We start from the raw sequence: 23145 nt of genomic DNA, 5'->3' as shown, positions 1-23145 counted from the left end.
AAGAGCCCAGAGTAGATTTCAGAAGGGCTCCAGAATATAGCTCGGGAACATTGACAAGCAAAGCCATGAGGCAGTTGGACTGCAAAACAGCCTTTGTTTGTTCACTTTGTGTCTTAAAGGGGCACTGGCTAGAGAATCAGGATGCTGCGACTCTGAACCTGTATCCACTACTCACTAGATTCATTTACCACTCTCTCTGTTCACCATTCACCTTGTCCAATTCATTTAACTTATCTAGGCTTCAATTTCCTCATCTATCAAATGGGAACAATCACTCCTTAGCAGGTTTCCCCATACATTGCTTCAGGGAGCCGTTTGGTGCCAATTGGTAACTGTCAATGCATTTGTTAAGCTGATGTGATGAATCTATGTGCATGTGGAGAGCAGCTGGTAGCTGCTCTTCCACAGAAATTTGACCAACTTCCTGCTGCTCTGCCTCAGTTTTGCCCAAGAGGTTTGTTCTATATCTGCTGAGATAGAAAACTCAAGGAAAAGAAAGACTCCGGCTTCTCCTTAGATCTCCCTTCCCAGCTCCCTGTTTTCAACAGAGCTCCTTTCCAAGACTAGGTGATTTGGGGTGGGGGACATGGAGCACGATGAAGACTGAGTACCCCAGGCCTTCACCATTCCCTCTGCCTGGATGCTCTCCCCACCCCCACCCCCCAACCTCTACTCACTATTTCTACCTGCCTAAATCCTACTCACCTTTCAGTCCTCAATGCAAACATCATTCATTTCTCTTCTTTATAAATGTTTTCTGATTCCCCTCAGCTAGATGCAGCTTTTTCCCTTCTTTAAAGCCCCAGGGCTTCCATCTTTCCTTGCAGTTTCCATACCCTGACAATACCCTAACACATGTACATAAGAGTATTTATCTTATTCTCCTACTAAATGTCACATTCCCAGAGGCAGGGGACTTGTTTATTAAGCTCATACAACAAATAAATAATTTTTGCTATCCTCCACATTATAGTCTATATAGAACTTGGTGCATAAATATTTGTTGAATTGAGTTAAAAGAAAACATCGAGGACATGCAGCCACGTGTTGGTGCCTTACATAGCAATAATCTATAAGGACACCGTTGCCTACAATAATAGAAAAATAAAGAGTCTGTGATCCTCAACCACAAGGGTGTCTATTATCACCCTTGTGATAAGTGAATTTCTTGTCTTCACTTGATAAGTTCCTCCCATCATGTTGATATGATGACCCCAGACATGGGACAGTCCAAGCAGAAGCTAGAGCTCAATCCTCCTATACTCTTTGTGGCACTTTATGCTCCACAGCAGGGGATGCAAATATTAACCAGGGCCAGTGACCCTTCTGTTTAGGTTATGGCTGGAGCTGTCACAGCCACATCCTCTCTAGGAGACAGTCCATGCACTGAGATAAGGTTTCAAGAGGCCCTCGAGCCAGGAAAATTGTTTGGCCAAGCATCTGTGTCTTTTGTCATGTACTGCATTGCTGAGTTCTTTTCCCCTGTCTTAGGACAGTTCCAAAAGCAAAACTGATATCAGAAAATGCTCATGTTATCTCTCTACCCTTGAGCAAGTCGCTTCCCCTCTCTGGACCTTGGTTTCCTCTAGAAGAAGGGTGACTGAAAGAGCATTTAAAGGTCCCTCCCCACCCTGATATTCCAGGGCTCTATTCTGGGCTGCAGGCTGAATTCCCAGGGCCCCAGGCCACTGGTCTTCTCCTCTCTGCTTCTTTAAGTGTATATGGCTTAGCTTTCCTCATGGGTCTCTTACCTACTCTCTGGAATACTGTGACTCTGCAGGTGATGACCGTTTGCCTGACATTATGAAAAGGTCCTTAAGCTCAGAAGTTACAAGGAAGAAGGCTATTTGTTACAGACTCTAGGTAGTGTCTCCCTAGTCCAAATGATCTCTGGTTTGGTTCACTTGAAAGTATTCATGCTCTAGTCACTATGGAACCCAAGAGGTCTTGGAGATGCCAAGTTACAGAAAGGACACTATGTGGCTAAAACTGTCAATACTCAAGGCATGACTATTCACTGGTAATTGATTTGGTATTACATAGTCATAAACCACAAACAAGTTCAAGTTCATCAGCAGACAACAATCTGTGTATTGAAACTCCTGCTCACCATCTTTGAGTTGGTTTATGTACTATATGGCTATGATGACTTGTTAGCACTATGTCAGACTATATATAAGGACTGCTGTGTTAGAATTGGAAGGAAATCTAGAATTTGGCTAGTTGAAGCCCCTGTTTACAGGTGGATAACTGAGAGCTGGAAAGGGTATGGCCATATAGCAGTTTATGGTAGAATCAGGAATAGGATCTAGGACCTCCAATTGCCAGGTTCATACACTTTACATTACTCCAAAGCAGACATCACCAAGACAGAGCACTCTAGTTCATGCAGTTACTCAAACAAGAATTCCTTTCCTAGGCCCTCACTCTAAATCTATTTACTCTTCTTTTTATTAAGTTCCAACAAGAGCACTTTAACTGGTTTCTAATTTGTAACATATTAAAACTAAGCAGACAGGAAAATGCAGTTAATAGACTGATAAAAAGGCAGGAAATAAAATACTGCATTAAAAAGAAATAAGAATTTTAAGGCATTACAGTCTGGCAATGTTCAACGTAGGGCAAGCAACATTATACAACTCAACATCCCAAGATTATTACTTTAATGTAGTATCATGATGGCTGACATTCATAACAATGTCCTTGGATCACCAAGAAAGGGTCAGCATATTTCACTTAAGAAAGTAGGAACTTATATAAAGCACTTTTTAAAAAAAAGCATTATACCAGTACAAATTTTTTTAAATTATAGTTAGGTAAATCTTCAGCTATCTGGAAAACTCAAACAAAATAACACAGCAGCTGGGATATTCAAGGAAGTGACATTTCAACTGTGTGCAGATAGTCACATTCTACATTAATAAATAAGTCTGGTGTGAGTTCGCCTAGTATCTGCAGAGAAGAGGAATAAATAGCAAAGCCATGATCTCATCTTCTGTTTACACTTCAATTCCCAAAGTTAGTGATTAATTGTCCTTGTGTTTTGTTGCCAGGGCAAATTGTTTTTCTTTAAAACTCCCACTTATTTTAAATAAATAAACCATTAGTTTCAAAACAGAAGTGTCATATGTCAAGATACTTCTGACATACTAAGCTAATGAACAAAAACAATGAATTCATTAGAGGCTACTAGAGATAGGCAGTCTTTGAGAATTTTTCTTTAATGACTTTGAAAGGCAGCAGAAATCATTCTTGGTAAAAGATTTTCTCATGTATCTTGGCTAAAACATTAGTCCAGAAGTTTCAAACACAAATACAAGCTTAAAAGAATGGAGTTAGGCGTAAGACAATAGAGTGAGTAGTGGGTAGGTCAAGTATTCATAGTCAAATAAATATACCCACCAGCTAACATACTGAGTTTCTCAAATCAGACTGTCATAAAATCTGCTTTAGGATCTCTGCTAGAGTCTCTGAATTTGCACAGGGCTTCTGGCTTTTCCAGAGTAGGGAATTCTTTTAGCAAATAGGCAATTTTTTTGCATCTAAGTCTTAACAAGCATGCATACATGCACAGAGATACACAAACATGCACACTTTCTGGATGATTCTAATCAATAGTTTCTGTATTCTTAAGACTACCTATTAAATATAGTTCTGATTACATGGCTTCCCTGTTTAAAAGTTTTCAATGTTTTCCAGTTACAGCATTAATGACATTCAAGGCCAGCCATAATCTACTTTCCACATATCCTTCCAAGTACATTTCCTCCTACAATCCCCACAGACTCCCTGGCTTCTCATTGTTCTCATTGTTTTTAGAATGGGTCTTGCACTTTTAGTTCTTGTAAACAAATATTTATTGGGTAGCTTCTATATGCCAGGTCTTGTTCCATGCACTGAGGACACATCTGTAAAGAAAAGAAAGCCCTGCTCTCCTATAGTTTATGTTCTAATGGGTATCTTTCATCTCCTTCTGAGTGTACTTGTGCTTCTATTAAAGCACGTGTCACACTGTATAATAGCTCTGTCTGTGTCTGTTCTCCTCGATCTCAACACTGCTGTCCTGTGCACAGCACTGTGTCTTACTCATCTCTCATCAGCTCCATCTCATGCTTTGTTCAGTAGCAGGCAGTCATTGATGCTCAGTGAATGACTTATATTGTGCATGAAGTTTCTTTGCTTTGGAAATGTGGTTAAGTTCCTATTGCACATGGAATCCATCTACAAGTTTAACTAACTTTTAAAAATTCTGTGGTAAGTTCCTGTTGCACATAGAACCCATCTGCCAGGTTAACTAAGTTTTAAAAATTTCAGCATTGAATTATTTTTAATAAACTAACCAATTGGTTGTCAATAGGAAGGATAATTGTCAAGCTACTTCTGATGGAACTAAATAAAATGAATGAATGGTCAGATGACCACATTACCTTAACCTATAACATGTCCTTCCTCAAATTCCAGAATCCCTAATCCCCTTTCTTTGGGTTTCCCAGACTGTCTAGTCTCCTCATGGGCAGTCCCTTCCTCTTTCTTTCTAAAGATCAGGAGATAAGTTAAAATGGGAAGCTGCTCATCTTGTTCCCTTTCTCTTTGACCTCAAAGGTAGAAACTGAAGACCAAGTGCTGGCAACCTTCTGTGGCAGGGAGACCACAGACACGGAGCAGACCCCTGGCCAGGAGGTGATCCTCTCCCCTGGCTCCTTCATGTCTGTCACCTTCCGGTCAGATTTCTCCAATGAGGAGCGATTCACAGGCTTTGATGCCCACTACGTGGCTGTGGGTAAGTTGGAGAACTGGGTGGTTCATCCCCAGGTCTCCCTGTCTGCCTAAAGGTGAAGCTGCCTGTGCCCTCTCCTTTACAGTGAGCACCTGTATACCCTCCACATAAACTCTACCATTAATGTCTTACTGCATCTGCTTTCTCACATATCTATCCATCCATTTATCCTCTGTCCATTCAGCAATTCATATTTTTGATGTGTTTCAAAGTACATTGCAGACATTAGTACATTCCTTACTAAATACTTCAGCATACATATCATTCTGCTAGAGTTCAATATTTGTTCAAAGTTTTTTCTTTTAGCATAAAATTTACATATGATGAAATGCACAAATCTTAAGTATACATTTGTTGAATTTTGAAAAATCTCTATTTGTGTGTAACCCAAACACCTAACAAGACAGTGAACTTTACTATCATCCTAGAAAGTTCCTTCATGCTCCTGCCTGGTCAATTCCTGCTCCCACCTCCCTTAGAGGAAACAACTATTCTGATTTTTTTCTGCCATACGTTGGTTTTTTCCTCTTATAAAACTTCATTGAAATAAACACACAGAGAATATATTTTGGGAGGGAGGATTCTTTAACTCAGCATAATTTTTTTGAGATTCATTTCATGTGTTGCATGCATCGGTCATTTGTTCCTTTTACTGGCAGAGTAATTTTCCATTGTTATTAATATGAACATACTACAATTTGTTTATCCATTCTCCCATTGATGGCCACCTGGGATTTACCCATATTTTTGTTCTCATTAATAAAATTTCTATGAACTTTCTTGTACAAGTCTTTTTGTGAACATATGTTTTCATTTCCATTGGGTAAATATACAGGAGTAGAATTGCTGCTTCATAGAATAGTTATATGTTTACTTCTATAAGAAATTACCAGATCTTTTCAAAAGCAATTGCACCATTTTATATCTGTCCATTAATGTATGAGAGTTCTGGCTGCCCCACACCCTTACCAACATTAGATGTTGTCAATTTTTAAATTTTTAACCACTCCAGCAGGTATATAGTGATACCTCATTATGGTTTAAACTGCATTCCCCTGATGACTAGCAATATTGAACATCTTTTTATGTGTTTGTTGGCCATTCACATACCCCTTTTGGAGAAATGCGTCGGACAAGACTTGACCCACATTAGGGGCTTAGAAAGAAAGAAAGAGGCAACATAGAGTGGACATTAAAAGCACAAGCTCTGTAGCCAGCCCACCTGGATTTGAATCCGGGGTCTGCCACTTACTACCTGTGTGACTTTGAGTAAGTAAGTAAAGCCTCTATGTCTCCATTTTATCACCTGTAGAATGAGAATAGTAGTGGAATATGTAGTAATAAATGTGGAATGCTTCCTAAGGTTGTTGCCTGGCACACAATTATTATCACAACTGTTAAAGGATAGTGGTCCCACCAGGAGTCATGTTGCCTGGGTTTGAACCTGGCTCTCTGTGATCTCGGGTAAGTTGCCTAACCTCTCTGAGCTCTAGTTTCCTCATTTGTAAAATGAAGATAATAGCTACCTCTAGCCTGGATGTAAAGATTAAATAAGAGAATGCATGAACCTCCCAATACAGTAGTGCATACTAAATGCTGTATAAATGTTAGCTGCCATATTCATCACAGCGTACACATTGACAGAGAGGCTCTTCCTACCCTGCAGATGTGGACGAGTGCAAGGAGAGGGAGGACGAGGAGCTGTCCTGTGACCACTACTGCCACAACTACATTGGTGGCTACTACTGCTCCTGCCGCTTTGGCTACATCCTCCACACAGACAACAGGACCTGCCGAGGTAGGGCCTAGGGATGATTCTGTACCTTACCATTAGATGCCACATCCTTAGGAAGACTACATGAAGCTCATAGGAAAGACAGATACCCCGTGGGAACAATTAAAAATGAAGTCAGAGATGTGCCTCAGATACCACATGGATGAAGATACTGAAATGCCCAGCCAGCCTGGAAAGACCAGAAGCCTGAGCTCTCCAAGGAGTGCGTGAGAGACGCTCTGGACTACCAGGCCTTCCTTATTCCTGGGCAGCATTTCTGCTCTATAGGTCCTGTCTCCTTTCCTCATGTAAGAGTTAGGGGGAAACCTGGGTTTCCCAGTCCTTTCTCTCTGAGCCATGAACAATGCCTGCCCCAGCAGTTCCTTTCTCTTTTCTCTTCCATGGCCCTAAATTCCTGTACTTGGAGGGACCTCAGCCCGAAGGAAAGAAAAGGGAGGAGAGAGGAAAAGACAGACACAGCAGGAAATCTTCCCATTTCTTCTATCTCTCATCCATGCGGCCACTGTACTTTAGTCTCAGGCTGGGGGAGGGGTGGAAGAATGGAAGGATTCAGCCGCTTTCCAGGAGGAGCTCTTGGACTAGTGGGGCGACAGCCACGTGAGCAAATATGAAGTGTAGTAAGTGCAACATTTACTACGTCCGTGTCATGGAAACGTGGACACGGCACAGTCAGACCTGAGGAGGCCTGGAGAAGTGGGCAGAGATAACAGATGAAAGAATAAGGAGAAGGAGGGCATTCCGGGCAGAGAGAACTTTTCTGTGAACATGGAGAGGTGTGATAGAACTTGGAACGTTTGGGGAACTGCCAGTAGACGAGTGCGATCCAGGGTTAGGGGCTGCGCTGAGCTCTCACTCGGAACCTAAGGGAAAGAGCACTGGAGGGGGGCAAAGCTGGGGACAAGAGTGGCTTTTCCTCCTTCAAAAACTGCTATTTGCTTCCGAGTAAAACTCCATAGAACCCATCAGCATAAAGCAATAGTAGAGCAAAGAATAGACACACCCCAGAGGATTCCTGAAGAGGGTTGTGTTTTCCATTGCTTTTATTCCGTTAAGTTTTTCTTGAGTATTTACTATGTGCTGAGTACAGTGGGGGCTAAGGGTAGAGCAAGTTTTCTCAGTCATTCTTTTCATGTTCACCCCTGCCTCCAGGAGCCTTTTCAAACACTATTTTTCTAATAACTCCCCACCCCCATGACATTCTAACACTACAGATATACCGTATATTTGTTTGTGTAGTCTCTTAGGCATAGAAAAGTAAGACCTCCCCCACCAAGAACCAATTTTCCACCCCTTGAGGGTGAGATCACCCCATGAGGACCCTTGGGGTAGAAAACGAAAACAGATGGGGACTCAAGGAATGCCAATTTAGCCTTGTTCTGCAGCTTGTAGCTGTGAAACTTTGTTAGTCATGCCTCCTGTTCTGGGCCACAGTTTTCTGTTTTGCAAATGAGCAGAAGGAACAAGGCCCTAGAAAGATTGACATCCCAGATCTAGGATAGCTCTGCCCAGGGTAAAGGTGCAGTGGCAAATAAAGGTCCCTCAGCAGTGCCAGGTCATGTCTAGGATCCCAGGACACTGGATTCCTGGTTGCAATAACACAGTGGGAGCAAAGTGGAATCCCTGAGCTCATGGAACCTACAGTCGTGTGAGGGCAAGAAAATCAACAAATGAATATACAACGTAACATCAGGGAGTTGTTAAAAGAAAAGCTTCACCCAAATTAAATTTGACAATTTAATTAAGCAAAGAAAAATTTGCAAAGTGGGCAGCCCCCTAACCCAGAATAGGCTCAGAGTGACTCTGGGGGCCGCCACATGGCCAGATAATATTTATAGATGGAAAAAGGTAAGCGGCCGACAAAAAATTGAAGTGACCTGCAGAAACAGCCGTATTGGTTATAGCTCAGTGTTTGCCTTGTTTGATTGTAGTTTGAATAGTTGGCTCCCTGTGATTGGCTGAAACTCAGTGACCAGTGCAAGAGTAGGTTATAGTCTGCTTACACATCCAGGTAGGTTACAGTTCACTATGGACAGAGAAAACTTTAGGCCGAATTTGAAATATGCAATGAGACAGTTTTAGGCTAAACTTAGTTTAACAGAGTGGACAGCACCATGAAGAACAGCAAAGCAAGGCAGGGGCTAGAAAGAGAGTGTGTGAGGGGCCTGTAGGAGATGAAGGATCGAGGTGGCTGTGTGCAGACGTCTGAGTGAAGTTCTGGGTGGAGGGGAGAACAGGACCAAAGAGGTCCAGACACCCCCCTGACCGCTCTATCTCAAAACTTTCCCATCCCAGCATCCCAGACTCCCCTTACCCCAGCCTATACCAGATGAGAAGGGCTATCACACAGGGTGAACAGCCCTGGACAGAATTGAGTCTTGACTCTGCAAATTATTAGGTGTGTGACTTTGGATAAGTCACATCCTTTCATTAAGCTTCAGTTTCCCTATCTGTAAAATGGGGGTGCTGATTCCTTCCCTGCCTACTGCATGGGACTACTGGGGAAATCATACAGTAACAGATAAGCAAGGGGCCACTGTGGCCATGCTTGTAGTGTGCCATTTCTCTGCTATGTTTCCAACAGTGGAGTGCAGTGACAACCTCTTTACCCAGAGGACAGGGGTGATCACCAGCCCTGACTTCCCAAACCCTTACCCCAAGAGCTCCGAATGCTTCTACACCATCGAGCTGGAGGAGGGTTTCATGGTCAGCCTACAATTTGAGGACATTTTCGACATTGAGGACCATCCTGAGGTGCCCTGTCCCTATGACTACATCAAGGTGAGCCTGCAATGGACATTTGTCCTGAGGATGCTGTAAAATCTTGGCTAATTGGAAAAACTGATATTCTGGGCCCTTCATCTTCTCCTAGGATAAGTGGCCAAGCAGCTAGTTTCCCAAAAAGTCATTATTTAAAATAACATTTACCATATTAATCAGATCCAGTCTAGGAATCTTCTCTGATCCAAAACTAGTTCCCTGGCCACTAGGGTGATTTGAGGAAGAGAGTCACAGGGTCAAATCTGCATTTTGGAAAGGTGCCTTTGGGGGCAGGCCCGGCTTCATGAGTGTGCATCCTACGCAGTCACAGAGGGCTCCAGGCTCGGAGGGGCCCCACGCTTGGTTCAGTGTCCTGCCATCACCATCTTGAAATTCCTAATACATATTGAACGAGAGGACCATATTTTCATTTTGCAGTGGACCTCACAAATTATGGTGCTGGTCCTGCTTGGGAAGAGGCTATGTGAAAAGCAAATAGTGAGCAGAATGCCATAGGCCAATAACTACTCAATGTGTGGTCACTCCAATAGTACAGGTGAGATGTGAAGGCAGCCTGAATTTGAGCCACAGCTGGGATAGTGGGGGAGACACTTTTGAGATATGCAGGAAGTGAAATCAGCAATTCTTAGAGAGTGATCAGATGAAATATCCAAGTGGAACTGAATATTAGGGTCTGATTCCATGAGTGACACTGAGCTGGGGTAAAGATGGGTGCCCTTGAGCATATAAGCCATGCACCTATCTATACACTTGATAGCACCCATCTAGAAGCTGCACTCGAGTCCCTCCCTGCTGTCCCCTCCCAACAGATCTAAGAGATGGTCACTTATATCAAATTCCTCTCACACTGCAAATTACCCTCACTTCCACTACTGCTGCTGCCAGCAGGAGAAAACTGTGCTTTGAAGGGCTCGTGTGAAGGGTTAAGCCCACCCAGATGATCGATCTGTCTTTAGGGCGGCCAATGAATAACTTTAATACATCTGCAAATCCTTTTTGCCATAGAATGTGATATAATCACAAAGTAACGCTCGGGTGAAGGTTGAGGGGACTGTCTTGGAATTCTGCCTGCCCCACATAGTGTCCCAGGAGATACACATGAGAACCTCACCTAAACATGTGACCTCTTGGGGCTGCATTTCTTCCCCCTTTGCACAATGAGGGGGACCAGATGAAGATGTCACCCAGGATTGCAGAAGTAACCAAATGATGGTTAAGGAGTCCTGGTTCCCAAAGATGGAAGGAAAAGGGGTGAAAGGCATAGAAGGGACCCAGGACTTGGTGTGTGTGGGAATCTGGATCAGCTAATAGCACCCATTGCCATCTGCCCTCCATTTCTGCCATCCCAGTCAAAACCTCATTGCCTCCTCCTGCTCAACTGCAAAGCTTCCTGGCTGATTTTCTTGTTTCCACCCTTTCCCTACACAATCTATTCCCCCAAGGATCTTGGGTTATCTTCATAAAATCTAGATTAAAGTAAGATTTTACTTGGAATTAAACCTAAATTCCTCTACACAATGCGTCCCTCACCTGTCTTCTGGCCTCATGCCATGGCGCTCACCCTGTCCCGGCCATCCTGGCCTCCTGCCTGTTCTTAACACTTGCCCAGCTCTTTCCTGCTTTGGCCTTGGCCTTTACATGGGCTGTTTTCTCTACCTGGAAAGTCCCGTTCCCTCATCTTCAAACAGGCTCCTACTCATCCTACATGTCTCAGATCCAATGTCCCCCCTCAGAAAGGCCTTCCTTGGTCACCTATTTGAAGTTATTATCTATTATATCACTGTCTATTATATAAAAGATGAATTCTGTATATTACATATATTTTACTATTAATAGATAAGTTATAAACATATAGTATATATTTCTATTATATATTATATATTAGAGAGTGATAAGATGAAACATCCAAGTGGAACTGAATATTAGGGTCTGATCCCATGAGAGACACTGAGCTGGGGTAAAGATGGGTGCCCGTGAGCGTATAAGCCATGCACCTATCTATACACTTGATAGCACCCATCTAGAAGCTGCACTCGAGTCCCTCCCTATATCATCTTGATTACTTTTTGTTATCCTTATGACAGCCTATATTTCTTTTGTTCGTTATTTACTGTTAGTCTTCCCCAACTAGACTACAGGCTCTTTGAGAGCAGAGACCTTGTCTATTTTGTGCTCCAGACAGTGCTCTCTGCCCTTCTCTGAGCCACGATATGTTCATCTTTAAGCAGAGGATTATTAACCTGTCTTGTTTACTTTAAGGACCACTGTAAATTATAAACGAGATAGTAGAGATGAAATCTTTTGGTGAGAGGTAAGGCCCACTAAAAATGTACAAGAATACCATGGGCTCACATAGAGGCTTCCAGAAAACCTTAGAGTGCAGTGTGGAGGTGTTGCCTGCAGCAGCCACCCGGGTGCCCAGATGTGACCCTCTCTATCTGGCCTCTCACAGATTAAGGCTGGTCCAAACATTCTGGGGCCCTTCTGTGGAGAGAAAGCCCCAGAACCCATCAATACCCAGAGCCACAGCGTCCAGATCATGTTCCGCAGCGACAACTCTGGCGAGAACCGGGGCTGGCGGCTCTTCTACAGGGCGACAGGTAAGCTCTCCCTCCCAGGCCACACTGAGCCACTGTGCTCAGCCGGCCCGGAAGCAGCGGCTGAAAGAGAAGAAGAATGCCTCCTGGGACCTAGTGGGACTCCTAGCTGAGTAGCTTGGGACCAAGGTGCTTTCCTGACTCGGTTTTCCATCTATAAAATGGGGACAAGGGCAGCAATAATGTTGGGTAGACCAGACTGGCTTCTCTAAACCTGAGGCTGGAATTTGGATGTGGACTAAAGCTCAGAACATTTCATTATGGTGCTTTGCCTTCTTGTGGGTCTCATTCTCCAGTCCTCTGAAGCAGCCAGTCCTGGCCCAAACCCTGACAGAGCCATTTGACCCATAGTAACTGATTGAAATAACTCAAGGAAGAAGAGAGTGAACATCAGAGACAAAAGAGCCAGCTGGGCATGACTAATCCAGTTCACAGAGGGAGCCCCTGGCCTGGCCTGCATGGTCACCTGCAGTGCCCCATGGCGGAGAAGAGTGGAGACAGGATATTAACAAAAGAGAGTTTGTCCAGGAAACAGTGTCAGAGATAGGCCCAGGCCTGGGGATCCTGTCTGATTTAGCCTTTTGAAGAGAGGTCTTAGAGGCATGTGATCACAGTCTCTCTAATGATTTGAAGAAGGGTCTCAGAAGGAAAGAGCGATTGGGGTCCTCCTGGGTGGCCCAACAGGGCAAATTATGTGAAGTAAAAATTACAAGGGCACACATTTCAGCTGAAAAGAAAAGCATTGTTCACTAAATTAGCAGAATCCGCGTATGGAAGGTGCAGGTTAGGGAGCTCCCGAGCTCCCTGTCACTGTTTGGTACCTACTGTGGAGGAAATTGGAAAGAAGCATCATCAGACGAGGGTTGTATTCAAAGACATTTAATATTCCTTTCAACCCCAAATTTTAATGAAACCATCTGGGCAACCACCAAGTTGGAAAGTGACTTGCTCACAGATCCAGAGTGAGTCTCTTGCAAGGCCTAGAAGGCCCAGGCCTCCAGTAACCAGTCTTGTGGTTTTCCCACCTCCATCAGGCCTTGCGTTCTAGGGCTGGCTGTTTACTGCCAGACTTCTGATTTTCTCACCTGCTGCTATTCTTTCATTCACTCCCCAACAGGAAATGAGTGCCCAGACCTACATCCTCCTGTCAATGGGAAAATAGAGCCCTTGCAAGCCAACTATTCCTTCAAAGACCAAGTGCTCATCAGCTGTGACACAGGCTACAAAGTGCTGAAGGTGCGGGGCCCTGCCTGGGGAGGGGCAGCAACCAGGCCAGAGAAACTCTCCAACCCCCTGGGGGCAGATGGGCTGCCAGAGCTTGTCATAGTCCCAGCACAATATTTCCTAACTGGCCCATAAACCTCCTAAATGCTCCAGAAATTCCAAAGCATATGTCTCAGGCTGTCTCTCACACTTCTGGAAGTGGGACAGAAGTTTTTGTTGCTGTTGTTCTTAGTCAGAGCAGGGACTGGTTTGAATTTTTTAAAAATATGGATCCATTCAGCTCTATAATCAAGGCTGACAATGGTAACAATGTTCATCAGGCTTACAGGGTGGAGTGAGTGGCAGGAAGTCGAGGTTTGAAACATGGCAGACAGGCAGTCCTCATTCCCCCACCCTCTGAAATGGTGGTTCTGCTAGGAATCACCTGGCTAGCATTAAATCAAAAGTCACCTCCCAGGTCTCACTTGAGATCAACTAAAGCAGAACCTTTGGGGCTAGGACTGCTGATTGGGTTTCTGTTGTTCACCAGGAGAGTCTAACATGCAGCCAAGCTGGAGGACCACTGCTCTCAAGGAATGGTTCTCAGGAGGGGTCCCTGGACTAGCAGCCTCGCATCACCTGGGAACTTGTTAGAATCCAAGTTCTTGGGTAGGGCCAGACCCACTGACTCTGAAACTCTGGGAATGGGACCCAGCAGCCTGTGTTTTAATAAGCCCTCCAGGTGATGCTGACCACTTGTCCTACTTTGAGAACCACTGCTCTGAAAAAGGAGTCAAGGCTACAGATTTCCCTTCAGAGACAATTGCCCAAACTCCTTGCACACAGCCCTTGCCTCTCTCCAGAGTAGGAACAGAGACTACGAACTCAGCATCTATCTCTCCCATATCTTTAAGCCTTCCCTTGGAGGCCCTGGGTGGGAAAATCTCAGGCGAGGACAGCCAGGTTTGGAGTTTGAGTTGGTTTGTTAGGAAGCAGACATGGACCCCACCCCCAGCTCCTTCTTTCCCCTCCCTTCTTCCTGTTTCTCCCCAGGATAATGTGGAGATGGACACATTCCAGATCGAGTGTCTGAAGGATGGGACATGGAGCAACAGGATCCCCACCTGTAAAAGTAAGAAAATCTGACGGGGTGATGATGAGGACAATGAGCTCCCCCACACTGGTGGGATCCAGGCAGAGACCATGAAAGGGCAGGAGCTTGGCAGGAGCTCTCTAAGGGGCAGGAGTTCAACAGACATGCGAGAGTTGGAAAAAAAGAGTATCAATGCCCCCTTCAGCAAAAACACTTTAGGATCCCAAAAGAAACTTCATGTGACCCCGCCATTTACCTTCTAAATACTAATTTTACTTCAGTCCACAGATAGGTTGCCATGCTAGCTAAAGGAATAGCACGTCTCCAGGTTCAAAACTAGGTCCGGTAATCACTAATTCAGGAAACTAGTCTGTCACTGGTGCCCAGAGTTTCATGACCTTGCTGGTCTCCACGTGGCCACCAGCCAGGTCCACTAGGTCTTCTGGGGCAGCTCATGATTTGGCGCTGTGGGGGGCTGTGGGGGCTGTGGGGTCGGCACAGTGGGCCTGTGTGAAGCAGGGGTTATGGCTCTTCCCCGGCTCTTGGGACCCAGAGTCTCTGCCCCTAACCCATTTTGTGACTGTGGACAAGATCCTTCACCTCAACTGTAAAATAAAGAGCTTGGACTAGCTTTAACAGCCTAGAATGTATGCCAGTGGCTCTAAAACAAAGTAGTCTGTATAAATCATCTATTGACCTTTGTAAAATACAAGTTTCCAACCACTACCCCTCACTCCTCACCCAGGTGATTTCAATGCGAGAATTATAAGTACCACAATTTTAGAAACTTACCTATGGCAACAGTGATGAGCAGACACACAGGGACAGAAAGAGTCAGGGAAGTAAGGAAGGAAAGGGGACAGAGGATTTGCTGTAGAATGGAGAGGTGAGAAGTCAAGAATTAGGGTTGGTCCCACCCACCTTCACTTCATGATCTTTCCTGTAAACAGGAGTGCTGTCTTCTTCCCTTTCTCCTAAATGGTCCCATCCGGTAGGCAGACAAATCCACTGGGGGACACTCTCAGGACGTGGAGCTCCCTAAAGATGAATCCCAGGCAAAACTTTGAAGCAGAAAGTGCTTGTTCTTAGTTTTTCTTTTTCATATGATGATGCGGCTGGAGTTAAAATCTAGTGTAGGAAAAGAGGGGCATTTTATGGCTTTGACAAAAGTTTGAACCAATCTTTACTGGATGCCTGCACAGAGTTCTACAGGGGATTCAGGTGGAAAGACAAGGCCCAGACAAGGAGGAACTCACATGCTGGCAGGTGCAGCCACCACCTCCTCCAGCACTGGCTTGAGGGGCAGTGCTGTGACGGCGGTCTACAAAGCACTTTGCAGGACAAGCCAGGAGTCATTTTGAAGGAGGAGGTAAAGGAGGGTATGGAGAGTTCAGGACAGAATCTGGGTTTGGAGCCAGGAAGTTCTAGATTCAAATGCAGACTCTATTATTTGAGTATCTGTAACCAATTTACTCAGATTCTTTTGGCCTTGGTTTCCTGTCCTCAAGATTGTTCTGGAGACTAACTGGTCAATGTGCATCCCACACCTGAGGAGTGCCAGGAGTATGGGCAGGCTCAGGTAGAGCTTATCTCCCACTCCCAGCCCCTACCTAATCCTCTCACTAGGAAGAGGTTTGGTTTCTCTCATTCCTGCTTTTAGAAAGTAGGAAATGTTATTAATAATGTTTTCTCTGATTAATAATTTTTCCCTGGCTTGTTAACACACAACAGAATACCCTGTCATTTTGTGCTAATGAAAAGGGAATTTTTTCCTCCCTAATATGACCCTATTCTCCCCCAGTAGGCTGTATAAAGACTATGAGAATTCCCATTCAGACATCCCTGGCATCTTTGCTCACTCAGCAGGTATTTATTGAGCCATCTCTCTGTCCCAGACACTGTGCTAGGTCCTAAGGAAGATGCAAAGACAAGACTGGAACATTGAGAGTCCTCAGGGATTGTGTGTTAAAGGACTCGGATCAGATGAGGGAAAAGGAAGTGAGAGTTATGGGTTGTTGTCCTGGCCCTGCCTCTGCCTTGCTGTGGTGACCCTGGACATGTCCTGCGCTACTCTGAATGCTGTCTGTCAAATGAGGGTTTAGATTAAATGAACACAAAGCTCCCCCCAGGGACAACATTTTATAACTCTCATGAACCAGGATGTGTGACTATGCAAATTCTCAGAATGGTACAAACTCCACAAACCCAAACTATTCTTCATACTGGCTGTTACCTAAACTATGCATTCTTAATCAATTCTGGTGGAGTGATTTCTGTATTTCCTGCATAAACTGTTTCTGCTTTGCTTGCTAATTTCTTTCTCTCTCTCTCTCTCTTCCTCTCTGCTTCCTTCCTCTGTATCTCTCTATCCTTCTTTGATCTTCACCATGGTGGCAGAAAGCGAAATCGATTTGGAGAGCGAACTCAAGTCAGAGCAAGTGACAGAGTGAATGACGGGACCCCACACAGTGCAGACATCCAAGAATGGATCACTCACAAGACCCCCGGGTCCCAGAGCTGCTCCACCCCTCCCCACCTGCCAACGCTCCATTGCCCATTTCAGTGTGGATTAGAACGGGCTCTGAACAAGGCAACACGGTCTCAGCAGTTGAAGCTGCTGCTTGTGTGAGAACACAGATTCTCCACTTGAGGGTTTGCCCATCATTCAAACATTACTCCAGAAAATAATGAAAAAAATGGAGAATTTTTTTTTTGTCACCTCTAAGTGGATTGTACTCTTCTCAAAGGAAAAATGCCTTCGGTCCTAGAGACACAAGATCTAATAGACACTCACGTGACCTTAGCCTGATGAGATCATAGTGGGCCCTGGTTTCTAATCCATTACATAATTCAAGTTTAAGTGGGCCAGAATGCCTGTGACTTTATGACTTTAAAATTGTTACCTGTTACTACTTTCTTAATAACCATGAGTAGGTAAAACAAATGATAGCTCATATAACGTGAATGTTTGAGAATATGGACATTTTCTCATTCACAAAAGTATCCCTTCTACCCCTACCTAACACGAGGCTGAAATTCCATTCATTCGAGGGTATTTCCCTCTGGGGCTTACAAGTTCTGTGTTTCTTAAAATTCACTCATTAAAAATTTTAAAAAGATAGGCATCACATTTGAAAGCAATGGTCCTCAGCTCTGGTGCCATGGACGTCACTGGGTCCTGAACAGTGATAGAGAAAGGGCTATGGAGTCCCTGCTTCAGCCTGAACACCATCTGGATACACATGTCAGAGAAATCCTGCACTGAATTGTGATTGCCCAATCTATTTGGTGATTAAAAGGCCACTTAACGAGGGCAGAATTCTGAGAAGTGTGGAGACAGGTGTTGTGCTAGGTTAGAGGAGCCACTGAGAGAGGAGACGGGCTGCCTATAACAACAAGCATCAGTTGAATAACTATCTGGAAGCCCACAAAGTATTAGCAGACATCATACTTGGTGTGATAGAGAAAATCATAATTTAAGAGTAATATTTGATACGTACCCAAATAATTGCAAAACCAGGCACCATAAGATACATGCCATCAGAGAGACGTGAATAAAAGTTCCAGAACAAGGAAGCAGCCTTGCCAGAAGAATTAGAAAGGCTTTCAAAAAGAAATAGTATTTGATGATGGCCTCATGGGTGGCCAGAGCATGGACACAGGGTGCCCTGGGCAGCAAGGATGGCACATGCAAGGCCTGAGCGTGGGAGGCAGCCAGGGAGAGTGGCACACTGAAGGGGCTGGTGACGCCGGAGCGCGGGTGCACGGAGGGGAGGGAAGAAGCCGCAGCCTCACCCCTGGGGCCTGAGTGCCAGGGTGAGCTGCCTGCACCTAGCTCTCTAGGAAGCCCCTGCGTATGGCAAAGCATGCTCAGGACTGTAGGTCAAGAAAGGTGTGTCTGAAGGAAAATGAATGGCAGCGGGAGATGACAGTGGGGATGGGGTGTGGGGTGGTACAGCCCACCCCAGAGAACAATGAGAATGGGAGGCTAAGGGAATTGGAAAGGGAAGCGGTGATTTCAGGGAGTGGAAGTGGCCAGAGAGAGCTTTAGAGAAAAGGATGAAACTTCCTAAAGCAAAGAAGATAGAGTAGCTGAGGAAGCAGGTCTGATGTGTGCTGGTTGGGCAGAGATGCTCAAGACCCCTCGTGAAGACAATTTGCCTCCAGGTCCCAGAGAGACATGGCTTTTTGCCTGGCACCATAGACAAAGGAAGAAGGGGCACCCTTCCCCGCTCACTATACCCAAGCTGACGTGATCCTCTGTTTCCTGCTGTTTATCCCCACCCCTTATCTGGCTGTAAGACCAGCTATATCAGTGGGCAAAGTCACTTCTCTGGAGTGATGTGAAAGCAGGCCCTCCACCCCAAAAATACCTCCCTGCCAGTGCCAGCCACACACCAGGCTCTCAGTAGCCTGACCGTGTAAGGTCACCCTGGACTTCCTCCACTAGGACCTAGGTAGTTAGGTCTTGAGGATACTGTAGGAAAAATGAACTGCCTGACAAAAGCAATACCAATATCTAGGCACCAGTCAATGGCATTTCCTAAAAGAGGAGAAAAATATCTGCTTTGAGTCTCCCTAGGAAAATAAATTTAAAATTGTTCATAGTTTTAAATAAAAAAAAATATTATCTCTTGTTATCATCCTGTTGACCTTCACACACTCACCTCACAAAGTAAAAGAATGTCTACTTTTAAGCAATCAAAACAAATAAGGATTATTTGTCCAGGGGGACTAGAGGCCAGGACAAAAGCAGTTTTCTTGGCTTTTGCCTTTCTTGGGGATAAGAGGTATCTACGTTTACTCCCTTCCTTCATCCCCTTCCTGAAGGGCCTTGGAATTATCTATATTTCAAGTGAGATAACCCTCTAGTCAATTAAAGAGATGAATTTTGAGTCCTAAAGTTAAAATCGCAATGTCTGAATAGCACTCAGGGTTTAACAGCTGTTTCCCAAGGTGAGCAGGTAAAATTCAAGAGGAGGTGGATTTGGAAATTCTACCAGGGATTTGTAAATACTCACAACTGATGTCCACTACTAGCCAGCTAATATCTAGGACAGGCCGTTTAATTGGAAAACAGATCCTTAAGAACTATTAGTTCCATTTTCTAAAGCAGCATGAATTTCACGGTCAGACCTAGTTCTCACTCTGACAAAAACTCACTGTGAGACGTTAGACTAGTTGAGTCTCCTCTCTGGGCTCACCTGTGAAATAAAGAGGATATTCTAGATCGCCTACCTCAGGTTCCTTTCCAGCTGTGACTTCCTGTGATTCCTGGATGATTCCTTGACTCTGGCATAGACTTATGCCTAAGACTAGGATTTCCTTAGAAATAAGCATCATCTTCTAAAGGAGGCTCCTGACAAGACATAGACATACTGGGTCCTCCGTCTCTCATGTGGCCATGAAAAGATGCCCTGAAGCTCAGGTGACCATGCTGGACTCCATCAGTGCTGGCAACTCCCCTCGGCCCCCCTCTGAGGGGCAGGCACCTCTGGCCATGTCCTGTACTGGGACTACAGCCAGCCCCAGTGTCCAGCCACCAACAATTGGAGAAAATGGGCAGAAACTGGAGAAAAGAGTCTTCACAGAGTAAAAGCTGGCCCACCATGACCCCACCTCCTGCCTTCTGTGGTCAAGCAAGCTGCCCGGAGAGAGCCCACGGGGTGGGGCTGTGCACTCATGCAGGAACTGGGGCTTTTGTTTGGTTGGTTTTGGTTTTTTATGCTAACTTCAATGTGAGCACATTAACTGATCTTACTCAGCCTATAGTTGGGACTGAAAGAATGGAAGATTTTTTGGTTCAATTCAGCCAGACTTTTCTCACTGGGCCAAGGGCTTCATGCTTGGGCAGAAGAGGCACAGAGGATTGCACAATAGAACTGAAAGTCAAAGAAAGGGACCGTGGTGGGTAAAAGACTAGGGTCTGCTTAACTCTCAGCAGAACTGCCCCTTCCCTGAAATTGACACCAGGCCAGGTGAGTGGACCACACAGTAGTATATAATGGAAGGAAGAGACCCCAAAGCAGGGCCACTGGTAGCTGCACAGGTTGCACACTGCACAATTCCAGGTGCGCCATTCAGATAGACTATACAACCTGCACATCTCATGAGTCAGACCTATTGGATGGCCCTAGGAAGAAGGGCAAAATGTAGCTGAGGGGTCTCACTTCTTCTCTATCAGTTGTAGACTGTGGAGCCCCAGCAGAACTGGAACATGGACTAGTCACCTTCTCCACAAGGAACAATCTCACCACATACAAATCTGACATCAGATACTTCTGCCAGCAGCCCTATTACAAGATGCTCCACAATATCACAGGTAAGCCCTTTGTGCTAAACCATCCCACGTCCACCTCCTACTCTCCGGGCCTCAGAGTTAGGCTGGGGCTGAGACAGCTCTGAAAGGAACACCTTGTTGTAAGTCTGGGAAGCCTTGTAACGCCGTCTCACACATCATCCCCTCTGATCCTCACTGCCCGGGAGCTCCCATTATTGTGTCCATTTAGAAATGCAGAAACTGAGACTCAGGACCAAAACCCAGGCTTTTTTTCTTTTAACTTTAAATGTAGCACTGATGCTATGAATGAACATAGATCTTGGTGGTGGGAGGATATAGGGGTCATACACTTGAGATCTCCCAAGATAAATTCCTTCATGTTGCCTGGGGCTGAGCTGGGATTTCCAAAAAATGGCCAGCGTTGCTGCTTCAGCCAGTCTCTGCCTTGGCTCCCGGCTGAGTGTACCACCTGACCAGACCAGACCCATTCAGCGCGAAGGAGTCCTTCCTTCACAGCCCTGTTCCTCCGACAGGCACAGGGGTCCAGGTGGGGTGGGGGGGGGTGAGGAGAAGATCTGTCTGCCTCGCCAGGTAGCCCAGCACCTCCCTGATCAAGGCTGAAGCACAGCCGCAGCTGTCCCCGCCAGGCCTCATCCACACCACCTGGCAGGGAGACCTCTAGCTGCCCCAGGGGCTGAGCAGCAGTGCACAGGCCAAAGGGTGAAGGACCAGGATTGCCAATCCATTAGCCACAGTGGAGCTGTGGGAGGCATGGGGAGGAGAAGCACTTGGAGATGTGCCTCCCTCCCTGCCTCTGGCAGCCCTTGCTCACCCTTGCACACCCACAGTCCCCAACAGAAAAGGAGCTCTCAGGAGGCAGAGAGGCCATCAGCTCTGCCTCTGTGGCACGCAAGCACTAAGAAATTCTCCTAATTTCTCTAAGCCACCAAGTCCTCACTTTTCAAAGAGGGAATACTGAAACACCTCGCAGAGACTCAAATGAGGTGGTGGACACGAATGTGGCTTATTAAAGAGTTTGCCGAGTGGAGAAGGGAGGGAAGGGCCTGTGCACCACAGAGAAGAGGGTAAGCCCAGGTCTGTGTGACTAACGAGGGGAAAGAGCCTGCCAGAGCCTGGGCAGCTTCAGGCAGGGAGGGGAGCAGCTCTCAGACAGGCAGGAGTCAGATTGCACAGAACCTTGGACACCATCCTGGGGAGTGTGGTGTTTATTTTTGAGGACAGCGGGGAGCCATTGGCAATTTTAAGGGACATGGTCAGATTCCCGTTTTAGAAAGATCCTTTGGGTTGCAGAGAGGACAGGCTCAGAGAATGGTATCAGAGAGACCGTTGGGAAGACTGTTGCAATGATCCATATTAAAGGAATTAAAAATCTAGATCTATTTCCCATATGCTATAAATCAACCATTTTCTCTCTCATTTTCCACCTTTTTTAACTCACCCAGGTATATATTCCTGTTCTGCCCAAGGGGTCTGGATGAACAAAGTCCTGGGAAGAAGCCTGCCTACCTGTCTTCCAGGTACCTCACTCTGGTCTCCTTACCCTCTACCCCAAGGTCTCCCATCTGAGGCCCTAGGCCCCAGGTGCTCTGGTTGTTAATAGGGAGATGGGGGGTGGGGAGGCTGATGCTTTGATTGTTTTTTAAGAGATGTCTTCAAAAGGTTAAAGGTCAAGGAAGACCAGCTTCACACCTTTTCTAACCAAGCAGCCTTTATGGTCCTCCTGCTTTATCCTGCCAAGAACTCTTCTGTCTCCTCTGTCCAGTTCTGTGCCCTTCCCACCAGGTTTTTCATCCAACACAGCTTGTGTGTGCGCCTGCTATTGTGCCAGGGAAATCAAGAAAGTGGGCACCCTGCTCTCCAGCATTCACCATGCTATCAAATAACAAATAACTGTAGGACAGAGTAAGAAGTTCTTCCAAAGAGCAATGTGTTCAAGTCTCTGATTGCTGCCTTGCCCATGGTTTACCCACTGACCCCACTTTAAAATGGAAAGAAAGTTCTGTGGTAACAGGAAGTGTCACTATACCTATAGATTTTGGGGATATTTGCTTTGGTATGAATGATTTGCATTGCAATAACAGTGTATACATATTCAAATAGAGTTAGAAAATTATAGCCCCAAAATGAACACTGTAGGATTAAACAAATAATCTACAAAATATTAAGTTTAATATTCACAACAGAGTAATGTATACTTTTTAAAAAAACAAAAACAGCAGTAATGAAATGATACAGCAACTCAAGACAGCACTGAGGAATGCTGAACAATAAAGTGTTTGTCCTAATTGCATCTGCATGTTTACACAAACAGCAGGAGCTTTGCAATATGCTTAGGCATTGGGTGGCATTTGTATGTTACTGAATTAGAGTGTTGGGTAAACTGAGATAGTATATTATATTAATGGTACATTTCAATAATCCTCCATATTCACTCAGTGGGCTTCTACATATTAGACACTAAAATGGAAAGACTAAGGAGTCATCTATCATTAATCCTCAAGAAGTGAAGACCATGTTAGCATTTGAGAGTCAGTTTTTGGCCATTGTAAGTGCTATGGGATCCCAGAGAAGAAGGAAGTAACTGTGCCTGGTTGTCCAGGA

The 23145-nt window shown here is 45.2% G+C and overlaps 1 protein-coding gene across 5 annotated transcripts in view; it reads left to right on the top strand.

Moving 5' to 3' along the window:
- The window catches only part of MASP1 (MBL associated serine protease 1), a 67139-nt gene that overhangs the window by 24501 nt on the left and 19493 nt on the right, over positions 1-23145 (top strand). For all 5 annotated transcript variants that reach the window (XM_045539895.1, XM_045539896.1, XM_045539897.1 and 2 more), the window contains 8 exons: positions 4603-4780; positions 6444-6575; positions 9154-9350; positions 11803-11950; positions 13065-13183; positions 14204-14282; positions 20428-20565; positions 21987-22061. In XM_045539895.1, the coding sequence (XP_045395851.1) occupies positions 4603-4780; positions 6444-6575; positions 9154-9350; positions 11803-11950; positions 13065-13183; positions 14204-14282; positions 20428-20565; positions 21987-22061 (1066 nt within the window). The remainder of the gene's footprint in view (positions 1-4602; positions 4781-6443; positions 6576-9153; positions 9351-11802; positions 11951-13064; positions 13184-14203; positions 14283-20427; positions 20566-21986; positions 22062-23145) is intronic.

Source organism: Lemur catta, chromosome 1 (assembly GCF_020740605.2).
Source record: "Lemur catta isolate mLemCat1 chromosome 1, mLemCat1.pri, whole genome shotgun sequence".
NCBI classification, from domain to species: Eukaryota; Metazoa; Chordata; class Mammalia; order Primates; family Lemuridae; genus Lemur; species Lemur catta.
This window is presented reverse-complemented; position numbering and strand designations above follow the sequence as displayed.